At 36.5% G+C, this 20,487-nt stretch overlaps 3 protein-coding genes across 3 annotated transcripts; 1 reads left to right on the top strand and 2 right to left on the bottom strand.

Moving 5' to 3' along the window:
• The first annotated feature begins 336 nt into the window (after positions 1–336).
• Positions 337–9,526, top strand: atg4b (autophagy related 4B, cysteine peptidase). Its single transcript, XM_030131750.1, has 13 exons — positions 337–442; positions 1,723–1,824; positions 1,933–2,004; positions 2,109–2,207; positions 2,374–2,475; positions 2,571–2,643; positions 4,201–4,280; positions 4,974–5,170; positions 6,947–7,025; positions 7,129–7,274; positions 7,391–7,447; positions 8,657–8,750; positions 8,837–9,526. The coding sequence occupies exons 1-13, from the start codon at positions 433–435 to the stop codon at positions 8,908–8,910; spliced, it is 1,185 nt and encodes a 394-aa protein (XP_029987610.1). The 5' UTR covers positions 337–432; the 3' UTR covers positions 8,911–9,526.
• Positions 9,426–11,964, bottom strand: dtymk (deoxythymidylate kinase (thymidylate kinase)). The gene is made up of 5 exons (XM_030131752.1): positions 11,708–11,964; positions 11,385–11,493; positions 10,210–10,300; positions 9,929–10,126; positions 9,426–9,847 (listed from the first exon to the last, which is right to left on the bottom strand). Exons 1-5 carry the CDS (start codon positions 11,835–11,837, stop codon positions 9,737–9,739), a joined length of 639 nt encoding a protein of 212 aa, XP_029987612.1. The 5' UTR covers positions 11,838–11,964; the 3' UTR covers positions 9,426–9,736.
• Positions 11,965–13,329: 1,365 nt separating this feature from the next.
• Positions 13,330–19,993, bottom strand: agxta (alanine--glyoxylate and serine--pyruvate aminotransferase a). Its single transcript, XM_030131751.1, has 11 exons — positions 19,835–19,993; positions 18,472–18,664; positions 16,332–16,396; positions 16,147–16,247; positions 15,998–16,068; positions 14,392–14,476; positions 14,202–14,300; positions 14,046–14,115; positions 13,857–13,952; positions 13,626–13,754; positions 13,330–13,529 (listed from the first exon to the last, which is right to left on the bottom strand). The coding sequence occupies exons 1-11, from the start codon at positions 19,991–19,993 to the stop codon at positions 13,422–13,424; spliced, it is 1,176 nt and encodes a 391-aa protein (XP_029987611.1). The 3' UTR covers positions 13,330–13,421.
• Between the last annotated feature and the right edge of the window lie 494 nt (positions 19,994–20,487).

The raw sequence follows: 20,487 nt of genomic DNA, 5'->3' as shown, positions 1-20,487 counted from the left end.
CAGCATAGAGTAGAGTCTTTACAGTCTGCTTTGAACCTTCCAGAAGTTCAAGATATTCACTATTATACTAGAAAAGTGAAAGCAAACTTTATTGTTCTGCTTTATGTTAAAATAAGCAAGTGGCGTAGATTATTAAATTTAAAAAAAAAAAAACTCTTCCATAGAAAACTTTTCAAGAGAAACAATATAATGTAAAATAGGAAAATTAATATTTGTCTCTTATACAGCCCTCTGTATAATTCATGACCTCAGCTCTAAACCGCAGCTACTGATTGGTCAAGACGAAGAGGAACCTCCTTTCTTAAAATTTGTATTGGATATCCTAAGAAATTCCCCGCCTTTTTCCGGATTCCGCAGCATTACTTTCTTCCTATTGGTCCAAGGGTTCGGAGTGCAGAGAACAACAAACAAGATAGGGTGAAGACCGTCGGGATGGATGCAGGTAAGCGAGATTTGAGAGATTTGAGAGCACTTTTTTGTCATATTTCCAGACTTTGGTACTCATAAAGTATTCAGAACACCGCTGTTTCATATCCGACAGCAAATCGTTTACTCTGTCATAAAGCAACGACCAAATCCGCCTGCCAGACAAGCACAGACCTCTGTTGCTTTGTAGCCTCGTTGACGTTAGCCTGCTAAAGTGATGACTAAAGCTAACTGCTATGTAACGTTAGCCTGCTGTTATTGCTAAACCCAGTGGATTCTTCGCCATGACAGCTCGTTATACAGCTATATATCTTCTTGTACGTAGTCCAGACCTTACTTGGGTTGGTCTCTTAGGCTGCCGTTATGTTTCGCTCTTAGTTATTTGTTCCCTGTCCTTGGTTTGACTGTTTATGCTAACGTAGCGTAACGCCCAAGATAAAACATTACTGCCAATGCACTGTCACCATCACATCACTTTGCCAGGCTACTCTTAGCTCGGTAAATAACTACATTTCACTTACATTTGGTAGCTACCTTTAAATTTCTTTGTTTGGTATTGACACTCAACGCATTTCCTTTCATTTTGGACTGATTAACGAAACCTTTATGTTGTGTGAAAGCTAAGTTAGTGACAATAGACAGCTGAACTTTAACTGCCCTTTGTTGTGTATCTGAATAAAGTTATATATTGACATAAATAATAGCAAATGCGTTGTAAATACTGAATGTACCGGTGTATGAGGGGAAGGCTGAGTCAAAGCTTTAGTGCTTTCTTACCTTACAGTGTTATTTCTTCACATTATTTCCCTCTTTTATGTTACTACATCAAAAGGAAGTACAACAGGAAACCGTCAGAAAAATACATTGAACACAATATTATGTCATTTTTGTTCTTGTTTGTAGTTACTTTACTGAAAATCTAAAATGCGCTTGAACTTTAAATTTTAGCTTCTTGGTATTTTCCAGTATACCCAACATTCATCATACATCAGGACAAATCAATAGAACTTGAAACTTGATCCTTTTATTTGGAGGTTTGCCCTTCACTTTGTTCTTTGCATATAAAATGGAATATACATTAATCTTAATGTTGGACTTTTTTGAAGGGAAGGTGACTGTGCCTTGTCTTACTCCTGGTTGTCTTACACACCGTGTAAGGAGTTGTCAAGTTGTAGAATGGTCAGAATGTGTAGCCACAAGACGCAGCTCAACAGCCATTATCTGCAAAAGTTGGCCACTGGCATTTCTGTAGTTATGTTCCACAGACCAACATTTCCGTCACATTGTCTTTTGCAGCTACTTTAACATACGACACACTGCGCTTTGGAGAGTTTGAAGATTTTCCTGAGACCTCAGAACCAGTGTGGATCTTAGGAAAGGAGTACAATGCACTCACAGGTATGACTGTGGAACATATTTTGTTGCTAATAAAGTTTATACTGGTGAGACATGAGGAGATAGCCATTGTGTTTGTGTGTAATGCCCTGATATGTGTTTTCGGTTTAGAGAAGGAAGATATTTTATCAGATGTTACTTCAAGACTGTGGTTCACATACAGAAAAAACTTTCCACCAATTGGTAAGTGAAGACAACAAATAGAATTGATGAATTTGGGAACATGAGTTTTAATTTGGATTTTCACCCCTTCTTACAAAACAAGATGATTCATAAATGTGTTATAGGAGGGACAGGACCGACATCAGACACAGGATGGGGATGTATGCTTCGGTGTGGCCAGATGATCTTAGGCGAGGCCTTGGTGTGTAGACATCTAGGCAGAGGTAAGAAAGCTTGAGAAACACAAAAACAAAGCCAGGCACTATACTGTAGATAACACTAGTTATTATCTCTGCGTGGCACTTTTAGCTCTTCTACAGTGAGTAGACATCTCCAGTACCAAACAAAGCATGTTTCAAACAGCCAGGATAACTGTCTTCTTGTTCTCAGACTGGAGATGGGCCAGAGGCCAGAAACAAAGAGAAGAGTACATCAGTATTCTCAACGCCTTCATTGACAAAAAAGACAGCTATTATTCCATCCATCAAATTGGTAAGTAGAGATTGTCTAAGTTTTTTCTGATCATACCAAGGCATTGCTCAGAAGGAATTTGCCTAAAATTGTTGTTTTGTCCTTAAATGCTGCAGCTCAAATGGGAGTTGGAGAGGGAAAGCCCATCGGCCAGTGGTACGGACCAAACACAGTCGCCCAGGTTCTAAAGTAAGCCCTGGCTTAACAGAATTACATGAAATGACATGGGTACATGTACTTGAAAATTCCAATAACAATACAAAACAGCACACTAAGAGTGAGAAAGAAGAGGGAATAATAAACTTATTTTTATGTAACTTTACATACATAAAATGCAACATATGACAAAAGGTATTGGTGTAGTGCTGACATCCATACTGTGCACTCATATCAATATCTAGACACATGTATGTACACATACTTATCTATATCCATTCACATAAATACAGATACACATCTACCTACATAGTTATACCTAGTAATCTCTAAACATGTTTGTTTAATCATAGATAGATAGATAGATAGATAGATAGATAGGTAGATAGATACCAAATTACTGATTATTGCAAATTATTGATTTATTGATCCCACACTGTGAAATTACAGACAAAATAGATAAATAAATTGTTTATGTCCATGTTATCATATCACACTACCAAAAAACTGTTCTCTGTCCCTGGCACTCATGTTTCAAAACATTTTTAATGTTGTGAATTCATCATCATAATGGTGATGTTATTCAAGTATTTTCATTTTACATCATCCCTCAAATTCCATAATTGAATTGATCAGTATGGATAGAGGACAGCTGTAGTCTTTTGAGAGCCACTTTTCAATTTTAATCCTGGTAAAACTTCTTTCAAATTTAAAAAAGTCAGACTTCTCCTTCTTCAGACAAAATCTTCATAAGTCATGCTGCTGAATGGCCCTTTTATTAACCAGCTATGTTTGCTATTAAAACATTGACCTTAAATAAATAAATAAATAAATAAATATTTCTAATAGTCTCATAAAATGTTAAAAACCTTACAATTGTCTAACAAGTAAATTTTTTAACTGAATAGCTTCAGAAGCAGTTAACATGCAACATACAACTGTGAGATTTTCTGGTTTATTTATTTATTTTTCTGCTCATCCATGTTGTGTCAATATTGCATAGAGTATCAGTTTTTTTGCTCATCATGATAATTTCATTCAAAGTGAATTTAATTTTAAGTTTGCTTTTTTTGTTTTTTGTAATCAACTAGCTTTTTTAAAAAATAATTAATAATTTTTAGAGTTTGTACCTTTATTATGGCATATATACAGTCTAATATCCATATATATTCAGTTTATAATAAATAAATACTAATAATATACAGCATCCTAAGAGTTAATTATTTGCTAACATCAAAGATCGCTTCAGCTGTGTTTACAAGATTGTAATAGTAAATAAAATATGTTTTATAGTATCGACCCATATTTATATAGAGAACTCAGAAAGTGTGAAAGATGTCAAAGATGTAACACTACGAACACACATGTTTTACTGACAAAAAAAAATCAAAGCAACCTTGTTTTTCAAGACAGCAGGCCATCAGGCTCAGTATTTCGACTGTGCTGGTGCAGCCGTTTAAACAAGAATCTGCTGAGTTAAACTTTCCTCCACACAGCAGACATTCACACAGTGAAGCATTTAGTTGCTTTTTATTGCATCATAAAGAGTACGTGTGACCGTCTCAGTGTCCTCTCCTGTCCTGCTTTCAGGAAGCTGGCTGTATTTGATACATGGAGCCGATTAGTTGTACATGTGGCAATGGACAACACTGTGGTCATCGAAGAGATCAGTGAGTGCACGTGTTGCAACTTTTGGTTGAGTATTTTCCCCTGTTATCATTGGATAGCAGAAGCACTTTCTTTAAACTATGGGCTGTGCTGACATTGTTCATCTAAATCATATTGCAGGACAAAGTTTTTTTTAATGAATAAATCTAAACATTTATATAAGATGACAAGACACAATGACAAAACTTTACATTTCCTTCCAAATATTCCAAGAATAAAAGTTTTTGTGAAGACAGCCTCCATAGATGGCTTGGAGACAGAAACTAGCAGAGTGATGGAGTTAACTCCAAAACAAGCCTGTTTCAGTGTTTTATGTTTCAAGTGTACAGCATACTCTTGTGATAATCTGATACCATGAGGTGTTTCTAATAATAGGTCAGAAACTGAACCTAAAACATGTTTCATCCTGTATTTCCTTAGCAGATGTGTTTATTCTGAGAGAATTATTTGCAGCTCATGCTGTTGTTAAATCACCTTAAACCTTTCCAAGACTGTAATGTGGTATACAGACAACCTTAACTGACCCCAAGCTAACTCTGCCTTTGCAGGTTATTTTTTAAGGTACTGTAGTGATCTCCCTATCAGTAACATGGGCTTCTCTCACTATGTGTTCACATCTGCACTTTGACATTTTGTTGTGTTTATCAAGGTCAGTTATGAGGTGTTTTATGTGTTTGGTTTTTTTCCCACCATAGAGCGTCTTTGTATGCCTTGGCTGGATGCTGCAGGAGCCTGTTGTGACACAGAGACGGTGGGTGAGCTGAATGGTTGTCTGGAGGGAGCATGTGCCCTGGCTGAAGAGGAGACGGCCCTCTGGAGACCCCTCGTCCTGCTCATTCCCCTCAGGCTGGGCCTGAGTGATATAAATGAGGCCTATATTGAACCCTTAAAGGTGATACTTCATCAATACCCACACAACATTGGCAAATGAAAACAAATTTCCATCCTCTTGTACTTAGCCACAAGACCAGACATACCAGACAAACCACAAATAGATGGGAAAGATATTTAATGTTTTGTTTGGTCAACTTCATTAAATAATAATAATCATAATAATAAGGCATTTTATTACAGGCACCTTTCAAACCACCCTCCAGAATTGTCACAAGATCACCTTATAAGTCAGAGTAAAAACAGAGAAAGAAACATTTAAAAAAATTAAGCAGTTGGCCCTCGAGTTATTAAAAAAAAAAAAGTTGGTATGTGTTAATTTAGGGCTAGTTATGACAGACATTTTTAATAATAATGTGATAATTAGATCAGGATCTGATACAAATCAGTTGAAAGTTGTGATGAACAAACAGACAAAGGAAATGTATTATTGTATGTATTATTGTAAACTGCAAATGCCCAGTCAGCAGTGCTTCTGGACACAGTCGACATCACGCTTCCATTTGCACAGTTGTGTTAAAACAGTTATGGATCGAACTGTGCAATGTAGTCCTTAAGAAAACGTTTAATCAAGTGATCCTGAGCCCATGTGGTCACTTATCACTTATGACTGTTCTTGATGACGTGGCATCTGAGTGATTGGAGTCCACATCCACTCACCTTAGAACGGCACAAGTTAAACACAAATTCCTCCAGATTCTTTGACCTAGTTATTTATTTCGTGCACTGTGGAGGAGGAAATGTCCAAATTCCTTCCTGTTTTTCTTTAAAGAGCATTGATGCATTTAACCCAGTAGAAGCTAACATTAGGGGAGGTGGGACCTAAACTCCCTTGTCATTGTCTACTTCATCTTTTCTAAAACACAGCTTTCAGGCTGGATTTGACACAGGTTTACAGCTCCCAAACAACAAACCCAGCTTCTGCAGTAATCAGTACTGAAGCTTCACAGCAATTATAACACCTCTGGTTTAAGGAAATGCAGTCTGTGGGTGTTTTTTTTTTTTTTTTTTAATGAATGCTTGTGGTTCCTCGCACATTAATAATAAAATCTAAAGAATATTAAAATAAATTGATAAAATACTTAATCTTTATTGTCCTTTTCTTAAAAACTACTTATTAAACCTGCATAAATGTTGTAATGTCCATTTTCCATCACATCCCAACCTTTTCTGATTTGGGGTTTTTATGTTTTATTTGCAGAGTAATTCACATGAAATGCAGTGGTTATGTTTACTAAGACATTACAGTGCTTGTGTTACTTGAGCTATACTATATGGACAAAAGTATTGGGACACCTTGAATTCAGGTGTTTCTGTTCTAACAGGGGTCTGAGTAATGTCATAGTATAGTTTTATGTGATAAATATCATTGCATTGCATTGGTTAGTTTTGTTTAAATTATTATGTTTGCTTCCGAAATGCCTCAGAGATGGTTTTTTACTTCATTTCTCTCAACATAGTTTTTTTTAATCCATGACTGCAATTTTTAAATGTTCAACCTCCTAATTTCTAAAATGTTTTTCATGTTGTGACTGTAAATAATTTTCAACTGCAACTAACCATGTACTTTCTTCACATCACACTTAAAAAGAAAAATCTCCCATTAAACTTTAAGGAAATATTGATAGCATATTATGCTTTAGTTTTGCTTTTTTCATATGATTGAGGAGAGTAACAAAAACACAGGACATCAGTAAACATCCAAAAGCAAACACACACAAACTAGTCTGTTGTGTTAAAGGAATAATTTATTTAAACAGGCTGTTTCTCTTCACAGCAATGCTTCATGCTGCCTCAGTCACTGGGAGTCATCGGTGGAAAACCCAACAGTGCGCATTACTTTATCGGTTATGTTGGTACGTTTCTATGTTTGTGACATAAAACTTGAGCTGTATGTGTTTAACACCACACCCAGCCTGAAGAATGTAGATTCTGAAATCTGCTTGTATTTTTTTCCAGGAGAGGAACTCATCTATTTAGACCCACACACCACACAGCCTGCAGTGGAACCATGTGAAGACAGCCAGGTCCCAGATGAGACATACCACTGTCAGCACCCGCCCTGTCGCATGCACATCTGTGAACTGGACCCGTCCATTGCAGCGGTAGGTTGGAAGAGCAGGAAGTGTGTTCTGAGACACAGCTTCACTGTCGACATTAGCAAGCTGAAATTTTTTTCCACAAATACAGACGTTCGTAACTGTCTTCTGGTATTTGTCAGGGTTTCTTCTTCAGAACAGAGGACGAGTTTGACGACTGGTGTATGCGCATTAGAAGGGTACGTCTCTGCAAACACTGGGGCCTGTTTCAGAGCAAAGCTTTCACAAACTCTCGACTTTACAAAGGAAATCTGGGATGATAAACTCAACTCTTGAGCTTAATTCAATTCCTGACTAATTTAATTTTGGATTAAGCAAGGTAAATAAAAACCCAACATCCATGCTTCGACTCAGACACATGGATTCACCAACAGATAAAAAAATCAGTGTCTTACGTTAAATCATTTGGAGCAAAATTCTGTAAATTCAAAGCCATAAACCATGATTATAGTGCAGAATGTCAGTAACATAAAGAACTTGGTGCTAACCATTAATTCATTACATACTATAAAACTCCTTAATGTATTGTAAATGGGTAGAAACTCCAGATGAGGTTTAGTTTTAATCTGATGAGAACAAAATGTAGGTGGCACCAGTACCCAGAATCTGTCAGGGTTTTTACCTTCAGAAGACAAGTTTGATGATTGGTACAACAATTTGCCATCAACGATGAACCCATCAAATCATACACAGTAGGCAAAACTTAAGTTATGTGTAGAATTATTAACTTACTTGATTTACTGAGCTTAGCATTTATTTTCATTTTACATATAAATCAATGTGTGTGTGAATAAGGAAATGAAGCTGTGAATTAGAGCTTCTTTACGAGGGAAGAGATATATAGAAACTTAAGGTTAGAAAACCTGTCCCCCAAGAGGTTAGATTCACATAGTTTTCAAGTCAAAAGGTGGAAGATTTGTGTGCCTGAGTATTTAAGTGAATTTAGTGTTGGAGTCTGGGCTGTGATCTGCCTAATTTCTTATTTTCAGCTGTTTGTATGGCTATCCTAACAGTGTTGCACACTGCTGCAGCTGTATATGAGGCAGAAATGAGGTATTGAACAACTTAGAAATTTTGTTGGAAATCCAACCCAAGTCTTCTATATAGAAGTCAGTGTAGTGTGGCTGTTGTCATAGATGCAGGCAACAAATAGTTATTTTGGCATCTGTAACATGTAACGTCTACAATCACCTCCCAAGACAAAATTAACGCAACTCTCCCATCAAAGACTATTAGGAACTGAAAACCCCAGAGTAACCAAAAATCCAACTTTCACTAAACCCACTTTGTGAAACAGGCTCCACTCTCCTGCTGTTTTATGCATCAGTGGTACTACAGTCCTAGTCTGTAAGTGGAATATATGATATAAAATGTACTGTCTCTCCTAGGTGTCCTGTAACAGAGGGGGATTGCCCATGTTTGAACTAGTGGACAGTCAGCCTTCTCACATGGTTAGCGTGGATGCCCTTAATCTTACCCCTGGTAAACAAACAGCTCTTCATCTTCATTTTATGCTAAATACTTATGAACCAATTTGTTTCTAATGTTATTTTTGTTCCCGTTTACAGACTTCTCAGACTCTGACAGGTTGGAGCGGTTCTTTGATTCAGAAGATGAAGAGTTTGAGATCCTTTCCCTGTGAGGAACAAATGAACAATGATTTACTGTTTTCAACAGTAGGCGAAAGATTCTCGCTCTCTTCTCTGTATCAGAAGGGAAGCCTGAGGGGATGAACATTAATTGGAGACCTCTTGAGCCAGTCCAGCTCCAATGGTGTAGTCAGTGTGTGTCACACAACGTTCTTCTCAACAGCTTCTGAATGCTCTCTGTATCCAACATAGAGACTGCCTGGTGGAAGCAGTAGCAGGAGCTCAGGATAAATTCTGTATGCACATCTTCACATTGTGTTTCCATTTGAGTCTTAACACTTTAAACGTTTCTTCTGAAGTGATATGGTGCCTTTCCCTGACTCCATAAGTAAAATTGCCATAACAGTTTTATGTTGTGTACACACAAATGGTTCATGATGCCCATGGCTTATGCGGTTTGTCACTAATATCTGAAAGTCTGTAACAGCCTGTAATGAAACCAAATTTAGTCAAATCTGCCGACGAGTTGTATTAATTGTTCATGCCAAGACTAAACCATACACACTAGTTCATTTTAAGATTATTTATTTACTCATAAACATTTAGAAATTTAAAGAAAACATGTAAGATCATTTAAAATAAAACAATAAAAATCAGACTGATATTTGACAATTGAATATCTCTCTTCCATTTCAAATAGGAAATAACATGTTAATCACAGTCATCTATCACTCCTCCATATTCAGTCCCGAAACTAGAACAGACTAAAGAGGTTAGTGTGTGGAAAAGTAATTTAGTTATTACACTATGGTCGATGTGTGATAAGTTTTGAAACATTTATCAAGTGGACTGTCCTGGTCTTGATCCTGTCACACAGACTCACTTCCACAGCTCCCCAAGTGGCTGGTTCTGAGCGACATTGATTGCATTCAGGCTGTGGTTTGTGATGTTCCTGTGCACTTCCTCAACACTCTGAGATGCATCGATTACCTGGGGTAGACGGTTCATGTCATGAGACAGGTCTAATGTAAATAATATGGAATAAGTTTACAGCTCATGATGACTTCATACCTGCCAGTTAACGGAGGAATCCTTCATCAGCTCTTCAAACCTCTGTTGAACCGTTCTTTGAAAAGTTCTGTTTTCATACCGCTCTTCTCCAAACTGTCCTCTGAGAGCGGCCTCAGCTGGGTTGAGCTGCAGAAACATGACCAGGTCTGGCTTTGGGAGACCCACATCAGGTTGCATGCACCAGTCGAGACAAAAACCCTAAAGAGGACAAAGTTTTGTAACACCACTTTGAAACATAAAATACCATCAGATTGGGGAAAAGGCTGAAAAACAAGACTCACTGGTTTGGCACTTGTGAAAGCAGCTCCAGAGAAAGCGTAGCGGTCTACAACTAGAGTGGTGCCTTGCTCCAGCTTCTTCTTCATCAAAGGCCTGTGGGTAAAAATAAGTAGACTGAATCATGAAAATACAGGCTGGAGAAAATCAATCAAAGGTGACTGTCATGAAAAATGAAGTGCATGCCTTTTTTTTTTCTTTTTTTTTTTTTAAGATTTTGGGCTGTACATAAAAGCTCTCAGGTAACAGTTTTCTTGTTGCTTAAGAAAAGATTTTCTTTCTTGAAATATCCACTAAAACATTGTTGCAGCTGTCTCGAATCACATTTCGCTGACAAATTGTTACATATCAAAGTGTACAGGAAATACAGAGTATGTGTTAAATATTTTCTGGCTACATATCTAAATAGAATCACATTAATATCGGAATAGCTTGAGAATGTTCAGCTCACCTATTAGAAGAGAAGACTGTGCACAAATATATAGGTGTCAGGTGCCTCCACCACAGATTAGCACATGAAGGTCCTACATAATTCAACTAAAAGCTATTAACCCATAAACAGTAACCTGGATGCTAAATGGTTATTAGCACCCTTCACTGAAAATACTTTTTGCAAGGAAGGAAAAAAGAGTAAGCCTGCATAAGTTAAAGTTGGGCTGATGTTTTCTTTTTTTTTTTTTTTTTTTAACCAAAGCTGCAGTTTAACCTTTCAACACTAAACCACAGATTGCCATTAACTTCTTTGTAATCTAATTACTGTGAGTGCAGAAGAAATACTTTGTTTCACAGAAAACAAGCTACGTATTGTTACTTTGCTGGAATTTGGTTGCATTTAATGAGTGTCTGTACAGAGAACTCTCACTGGATTATTGTGAAACTGAAAAAAACTTAAATTCTCAGGCACATTTTGCTTATTTTCTTCTTTAAACATATTTATGGATATCAGACATAGAGATGCCTTTTGAAAAGTTAAGTTACACTAAATGTAAAATGTATAACTATAGTGTCAGTGTGTTTAGACTGGCCGGATCAAAAATCTGTATCAAAAAGCAGTGATGGGTTAAAATGAGCTCCTGTCTGCACTGTGATTGGTTGACATCATTAATTAAGAGTTTGTGCATTACGTGTTAGCAGCTCTTGTTGTCTCAGTCATGGCCACACAGCTAGTTAAGTGCCTTACACTAGTTCCCATCGGTTTGCAGAGAACAGTAGGTGCACGGTGTGGTCCTCCAAATCACTCTTCTTCTCCAGATAAGCACTAATCAACTGTCCAATCGTCGTGGTCCTGTCTGTGCCAAGAAAAAAAACAACACCGAGACCCATGAATGTTAAACGTCTGTCCAGAAATATATCCGAACTACACTGTAGAATAGCCCCAGTTTGCCCCTCTCCCCATATTATCTCATATTCATACGTAAAGAAGAAAAATAAAGCTAGTTAGCAAAAAAAAAAAAAAAAAAGCCGTATTTTGATTTCGAAGTCGCAAAGAGAAACAGGCCTCACCAGGAAATCTCATCATTTCTGCCGCGCGACCACTTTGTTGCAGAGTCTGGACCAGCTTCTTACACTGGGTGGTTTTTCCGGCTTTGTCCACTCCCTCCAGGACTATGAGTGCTCCTCGTTTACAGGCCATTCTTGCAAACTCTTTGTCAGCTCGGTCCTGAAATTTACCTCCTAGTCAAACCCGAACCGAGGGGCTGCGACAATACTATTTACGCGCCTTTTACCATATCAACTGTAAATAAGGAAGTGACTGATGACGCAGTTCCGGTACCCACTTCCGGTTTATTCAATTACGTTCGATCATATTTATACAATTTCTATCAGATAAGACTTGACATTTGTTTTTATAAAGTCTATAAAGTTACATTCATACATCAAATACAAACATCTATTTTCTTTAAAATTATTATTCTAGACCTGCGGCTACCGTGTAAGTTAAATGTTTTAGGTTTTTCCAACTACATTTCCCAGGTTGCTCGGTTGCGGAAGTTAGGCTTTGACAGATGGGAATTTAATTAATCCTGAACTGAGCAGTGAAAGTTAAGTGGCTGTACCTGATACAGAAAAAAACATTTATAATGCTAGCTCAAACAGTTTGTCTCGGTGGGAAAGGAAGAAGAGGCAAAGAAAAAAAATCTAAAAACTTGGAGGTAATAGGAAGAGCAGGAACAATGAAAATAATAATAATAATAATAAAGGTCCAATATATATGTTTATTATTATCCTGAGAAAAAAGTCAGAATTCTGAGACTAAAGTAAGAATTCTGACTTTTTTTTTCTAACATTCAGGGAGAGTCTCATTTTTGAGGTACTGAGGAGAATAGCTCTGTCTAAATGTGGAGGGAAGCACCAAGGAAAGATGAAGTTTGTTACATTAGGTTACAATCTTTAAGTGCTGAAGGACTGGAGAAATTGTTATTAATATTCAATAAATTGTTGGAAGTGGGGAGAGTCCTAAAGAGGTGATAGTTGTCCCTTAAAAACCCCCTGACCCATAGCCCTTACATTGCACATATGAGAGTGGATGGTCAATGAGAGATTCACATGTTCACTGAAGGGGAGAGGCATGGTAAGCGCATGTCTGAATGACTATAGGTGAGGATGGGGTACTATGGATTCAATGTTATGCCTGGAGGATGAAATGAGGAAAGCCTAAATATGAATAGTTAGCAATAGCAATATTCTTTGATGAGGAAAAATCATATGATACATAATGGAGGGAGGCCCTGATTATCAAGTTGCACAGTGGATTGAGCAAAAGAGCCAAAGGTTTGGATTTATTGACATGTTTACAGGAATACAGCACCACCTGGTGGCAAAGGTACACTTTTATCATTTCAAACCAGTGTCTCCAGTTCAAGTAACATGTTATTATCAGTAGAATAAAACCCAATGATAAAACTATGTTATGTACAACTTGATACATAGAACAGGAATTTAATCAGTATGTGAGAATTTTACATTGTTCCACTGGTACACTTAACAGTAGTAACAATAATTCTTTATAATAACAATTTGGAATGTTAGGAGGCATGTGTTCACATACACAGTAAATCTGCCTGGAAAAATATTCTATAATAACTTTGATAAGAGATGGACTGACAACAGGAACTGATGTATTTCATAGGGAATTATGGTTTATTTATTATACATTTTCTTTGGACAAAATCATTAACTGAGGATTATGTTTGCAACATTCAGCATCACTCTGATTTCATACTTTGCTCTTGTGACAGTGCTTCAGAGCATCTTTCAGAGCTGCCAGCACCATGTCAACGTTAGCCTTGGTGCTGTTACATCCCATCAGCCCCACACGCAGCACCTGAAAAGAAAAAAATGGGATTTAAAATGGAAAGGAAGATTTATGGTACTTCTTGGTACAAACCTAAATAGACTAAGATTATTTTTCTCTCCTTACCAAGCCAACTGATGGACCAAGACCTCCAGAAATTTCTAAATTATGTGTCTTCATAATGTAGGTTGTAATCTCTTTCCAGTCGTATCCGTGAGGAGCGACAATAGTTGTAACTGTAGGCAGTCTTGCTTTCTGTAACAACCATTTCAGTCACAATTAGTTCATCTGAGGGATGAAAATTGCATTAAAGGTGATTCTAAACATTTTATTTTATTATTAGAATCTGACACTCACTTTTTCCTTGACAAATAGTTTAAGACCCATGCTCTCCAGACCAGCGTGGAAATACTCTGCAACTGTTTTGTGTCTTTCCCAGCTGTTCTCTAGACCCTAAGAAATAAGATCATGAAACAAGATTAAATCACATTTCCATTTTTTAAGCATTTTAGACAAATCAGTGTATTTCATTAAAATATGTCTAACCTCTTCAGCAAGGACAGCAAGGCCCTCCCTCAGAGAGTAAAACGCAGAAACTGGACCTGTGTGGTGATATCTACAGAAAAAAATTATCAAAAAGAAAATTAGATTACTGTGTTAAATGGAATTTGTTCTTAGCTGCAAGTGAAGAAAACATCTTACACTCGAAATGGTTTGTCATCGCATCCCCAGTAGTTTGCAAGCCAACTCAAATCCAAGAAGAAAGACACAGGCTTCGTCTTACGGTTGAATATTTTCTGGCTGAGGACAAATTAAGCCTTGAGTGCATGTGTTCATTATTGAACATATTTAAAGATTACCTTAAGGCATCTAAGATACATTCATCGCTCACCATGCTCTTTCGCTGAAGGAAATGGGCGCTGTACCCGGAGGGGCATTCAGAACTTTTTGAGAACCAGTGTACAGGATGTCTATCTCTGCAAATGCAAACATTAGAGATGATCATAAATGGATGAGAGTGACAGACATATCAGCTCAAACAGAAACAAAACATTTGGCTGAATTAGAGCCTGACTGACACTGTTAAATCAGCAAATACATATTATTACAGTCAGGGATTGTGCAGTGTTGAATTCTGTGGCCAAGTGTGCATTTGTGCTTGTCTTTCTTTAATTTATTTTAGCTGCCCGATATTTATTCTAGCATTTCTTTCATATAATCCTTTGTATTTTTTTTTTTACAGGATGGCACTTTAATTTCAATGTACATGTTGCAATGACAATAAACAATATTATGTTCTATATCACCCAGTGTTGACAAAAATATGTCAACACATCACACCTAGAGCTTATAGACCTGATTCCTGTTGTTTAAATACTATGATTAAAAAAAAATTCATGTTAGTTGTTGTCAGTATCATAATAAATGTCAAATCATGTTGATTTTTCTTCCCAAGTTGGAGTTGAAAAAACAGTTACTTTGTAAAATGATAATTTTCAATCCGAATGGGACATAAATCATAATATCTAGAGTTAAAACTTTTAAAACACTTATAAGAATTAAAAAAAAAAAAAAAAAAACTGAATGAAGTTTTTATAAGTCTTTTAGATGAAAATGAAAACATTAACCCTAAAAATGAATTTCAAAATTATTATATTTATAAATATAATTTATCTGAATATAATAAATATATTTATATAAATAATTAGAAAATTATTCATTTATTGAAATGAGTCAGGGCGGCCATGGCTCAGGTGGTAGAGTGTGGCGTCCAATAACTGAAGGGTTGGTGGTTTGAATTCCACTCTGTCCTAGTCAGTCCATTGTGTCCTTGGGCAAGACACTTCACGCTCCTTGCCTCCAGTGCCACTCACATTGGTGTATGATTGCAAATGAATGTTTGGTAGTGGTCGGAGGGGCCTTAGGCACGAATTGGCAGCCACACCCCCGGGACAGCTGTGGCTACAAATATAGTTTACCACCAGAGGGGGAATGTGGGAGCATCTGAATAATGGGTCAATAATGTGAAGTGCCATAGAAATCTAATCCTTTATTATTAGTTTCACAATCTAACAATCATTATGGTTTTGCAGCCTAGTCCTCTGTTAGGAATGACACAGCTGAATTCAATTCAGACTTTTGTCCGTACAGTATATACACCAGTAACAGAACTTCTGCTTTTGCCAGTTAAGTTGCGTGTGTTTTACATAGATTTCACACAGATGTAAAAGGTATGTAGTGATTTTATGTGGTCAGGTTTACTAATGCAATTTGTAGATGGCAAACTGACATATTTTTTTGTCCTAGTGGTGCTCAAGGCCATATTAAATTATCACATATTCAGAAACTACACTATGTTGCCTTTCAAGTAAGGATTTATATATGAATTTGGCCATAACCATGCATCTTTTAAAGTTCATTTTATTTTATTTTATTTTATTAAAAAAAAAAAAAAAACGTTTTATTATAATTTTTTATTTTATGATTTAATACTGAACCTTGCTGGTCCATACACAGAGGAGCTCCTCCTACTGAAGCCACAGAGTCAACGAGAAACAGGCAGTCATACCTGTAAGCACAAACCACATCATCATATAGTTGTGTTTACAGCTGTGTGGGTGACAGAGGTAGAAGTGCTGCATCTTACTTATGACACAGCTGCCCGATGCCATCTAAAGGATGAAGAACTCCTGTCGATGATTCTCCATGTGCAACAAACAACAGCACAGGTTTGTGTTTTAATAAGGCCTGACAGGAAAAACAGCACCATTACACACTTTGTAAGTAAGATGTTCTAAATATCTTGGCAGCTGGAGCATCTGGATACAGTACCTGTTCTATTTCTGCAGTAGTGAAGAAGCCACCAGGAGGCGCTACCATTGTATTTACTCTGGCACCTGTTGGATCCATATGCATATTTTTAGCATCTGGTCATGTGTGTCACAGTCATTTGCATTAAAATGTCATGACAACAAGGAATTGCCTGAAGAGTTCAAGTGTGACTATGTTTTATTCTTCTGTGATATAAAGATTTTTTCCAGAATCACACTGTATGACACAGGATATAAGTTGTACCACTACAGTCAGAACCAGTTACATGGTCATATAGACCAAATAACCAGATGTGATGTATTAGCTACCAGAAATAAAACTTCACCAAGTTTAACATTTGCTCATAACCAAAATATTCAGTCTTTATTGGAAGTTAGTGAACATTATTTATCAGTAAAGAGATGTAACAAAGTCCAAGTGCAAGTATGTACTGAAATACAGTTTTGATATACTTGTTCTATACCTGAGTATTTCCACTTTATGCTACTCCATTAAAGTGGGCTTAGATTCTCCTCCCATGTTCACATCTTGCCTCATAACTCATGTGTCTAAACTAAACCCAAAATAATCAACTAAGTAACATTACTGCTGCTTGTATTTTATTCGTTATATTTCTTTTCTATCCTCCTGCTTGAGCATAGTCCTGCATATTTTATGTTATTGTTACATTTGTTAAATATTTCCAAAAGGTTCTTTAAATAAAATGTTATACTATATTTATTACATTATTTGTTATACTTCTCCTTCACTACATATTAGGGTCAAACATTTTATTTTTGACTCCACCACAGTTTTTTTTTTTTTTTTCCCAGATGAAGAATTTACATAATATGTAGCTAAGCAAACTTTTAAAATGCAACACATTGTTAAACATTAAATCAATGGTTTCTAATGTTTTTGACTTGTTACAAAAAGCAGTGTGGAGTCAGGACAACATTTCAGGTATCTGTTAACTTAAAAAATCTTCTAATTATTCGAAAATGAAAGATTAGAATAAGTCCACAAACTGAAATAAATGAGCTTTCATGTTTACCTGGTGTCCCTGTTTATAATACCGAATATAAAGTAGTTCAGTCCAGTATCTGCAACTGTAACATCTCTCAACATGATGCTAAAACAGTACTTTAACTTAAATACTTTAATTTCATTCGTTTCATACTGTGCAAAAGTCTCAGCCCACCATCAGGTTTCTTGTTTGAACCAGAGTATGACCACTCATAGGTACAGTCGTGAAAAAAAAATTATTAAACCACTCTTGTTTTCTTCAATTTCTTGTTCATTTTAATGCCTGGTACAACTAAAGGTACATTTGTTTGGACAAATATAATGATAACAACAAAAATAGCTCAAAAGAGTTTAATTTAAGAGCTGATATCAAGCCGTTTTAAATGCTTTCTTGATAATAACTAAAATCACTTCAGTTCTTACATCAGTAGCTATGGCATTGTACTGACAAAAACAGTGCTTTTAGGCATTCCATGTTTTCTTTTCTGACTGTTTTAGTTACATGATACACACAGGAGTTAGTACTTGATTGCATAACCATTGTTTTTGATGACTTTTGATGGTCTAATAATTTTTTCCATGACTGTATGTCTCAGTCATTGTTTGCTGGAAGATAAAGCAAATAGGTAAATAGTATTAAAAACAAAAATGTATTTCAGAAAAACAAATTTGAATTTCATAGAGGCAACATGGGATCATCTGGACAAAGAAAAGGATAAAAGATCATGAAAGCCTCAGAGCCATTCTGAAGGTGTGTAATATAACACAAGATTATTATAGAAAATACAACACAAGGTAGTTGAAGATTTACTGAAACCAAATGGAGGCCACACGAAATACTGACTTTACATGCAGAAATGTTTTCCTTCTAAATTGTGTGTGTGTGTATGTTTCAGCACATATTTCCTGCACATTTCTTGTTAGAAATAAAGACACACACCCATTACCCCCCCTGCAAAAACAACAACGCTAAATGCTGCCTAGACTTTTGCACAGTACTGTATAACCACCGCTGTTATATAGAAATTAACCCATATATTCATGATTATTTTTCAGTGCTAACCCTTATCATTTACCCTGATCAGCATTAACAGTCTACATCAACAATAAGTGGCTGGTTATATTTTGGAGGTACCTATCCTCTCGGCCATATCTGCAGCTCTCTCTCCCCAGATCCCATTGACAGCCATCAGTACACTCTCCCCAGGCTCCACTGCATTGAACAGGGCACACTCCATGGCAGTGTGGCCGGTACCACTCACAGCTAAGGTCATTTTGTTCTGAGTCTGGAACATGTATTGGATTCCACTCTTGATATTGCTCATTATCTGCAATACAAATCAATAAAGACAGAAGTATATTTGTTTCAGATAAGTGGAAGTGGCCCATTTTACATTTTTAACAATTTCTTCAGTGTTTGTTAACCCCTTACTGCCTAAATTTATTTACAATTATTAAAAAAAAAAAAGTGTTGTGGCTGTGACACAGATCCGAAATTAAGTGGAGATTCTTAATTTGAATGTAATTGTTATAATAGTAATGAAACACATTTTCCAATCTCAGATGTTTACATTATTTTATAGATGCTGCTGTTGATCAGTTCCTTCAGTCAATAATCCAAACAAAATAAAAAGGATTCAAAAACTACAAGAATGTGATGAAATTAACCCTTTCATGCATGAATTATGAGAACCTTAGTCAATATTTTTTTCTTGAGTGATTTTATTCCTCTTTAAGCATGTGAAAAAAAAATGCAATTCAGTTTTTTTTTTTTTTTTAATGAACCTATTTTTCATGGAGTTACAAACATGTCCACTCAGATCGACAGCATACGTTTAATTTTTGAAGCAAAGAAACATGTATTTAAACCCATCATCAGAAAGTGATATACTGTGTGAAAAAATATGAAATAAAAACCTTTTTAATGCTACTAATCTGATGTTTTCTCACATTTTATCATACTCTAATACTAGTTATTACTCACTTCATGGAGATAATATGCAAAAAAACAACTTTTTGTTTAAGGAAACCGGTAATTACTGTCTAATAACAATTAGTAATTGACTTCCACTCGAACATGTCAGTGCAGATCAGGTTTATCTAGAATAGTAAAGTTATAGTAATGGTATAAATGTCAGTATATTATTATGGGATGGTGCATAAGTGTCCATTGTGTTGGCTGATATGGAACTAAAACAACAAAACCCATGAATATACAAGAGAACAGCTGGAGAAGAACTGTCCACTGGAGTGACCACTATGCATGAAAGGGTTAATAACACCATAACAGGGATCTGAAATTGATTTATGAACATCAGGGATCGTAGATAACCAGGTAACATATGTACATTCAGAAAGAGTGTTGAGCAGCACCTCATTACAAAAACAGTGGAATACTGAAGTGACGTCATGACAACAAGGGGTTATTTTATCTATAGTACCCCTAACCATGACCTAAATCTATTCCTCCTGTGTCTGCTTTGACTCTGGTTGTTTACCTCAAATATCTCTGGATGCATGTGTCCAATGACAGGGTTGGCCCCGGCCTCTATGATACGAGGAGGAACATTGGAGGGTCCTGGTCCAAACATGCGACGGTCAGGAACCACCAGTGGTTTCCTCAGACATTGGGGCGGAGGTACAGACAGAGACGACATGTTTCCAGCAGCTTGACAAATGAAGTACAACTACACAAAGCTGTAGAAATAGGCGAACCCTAGCCTTGCCTGAGCACACCCCCTCTGGCTGACCAGTGAAGTCCTCAGGTCAGGAGTCCGTCATAACAGATTCAGGTTTTATCTCTTTATTCAACTCTTCAGTCAACACTTGCTTTTCTGTCTGTGCTCATGAGCTCCAGTAGCTTGATGTTGCCCTGTTTGCTCAGATAAGGACGTCACCCAGTTTGTCCTCACATGTTAATAATTGACAACAGACAACAGAGTTTCAGTCATTCAGAATTCACTGCTATTCATTTGATACAGTTACCTGAGGGTGTTGTGAGATAAATCATAACAGGTGACATATTAAATGAAGTCTTCAATTTACTATTTTAACCTTTAAAGACCTAAACAACCACCAGTGTTCAAAAACTTCTACTATTTAAAATTTTTAATGATGTTTCAACCACTAATCCTATGAATACATTGAAATA

Source organism: Sphaeramia orbicularis, chromosome 4, assembly GCF_902148855.1.
Source record: "Sphaeramia orbicularis chromosome 4, fSphaOr1.1, whole genome shotgun sequence".
NCBI classification, from domain to species: domain Eukaryota; kingdom Metazoa; phylum Chordata; class Actinopteri; order Kurtiformes; family Apogonidae; genus Sphaeramia; species Sphaeramia orbicularis.
This window is presented reverse-complemented; position numbering and strand designations above follow the sequence as displayed.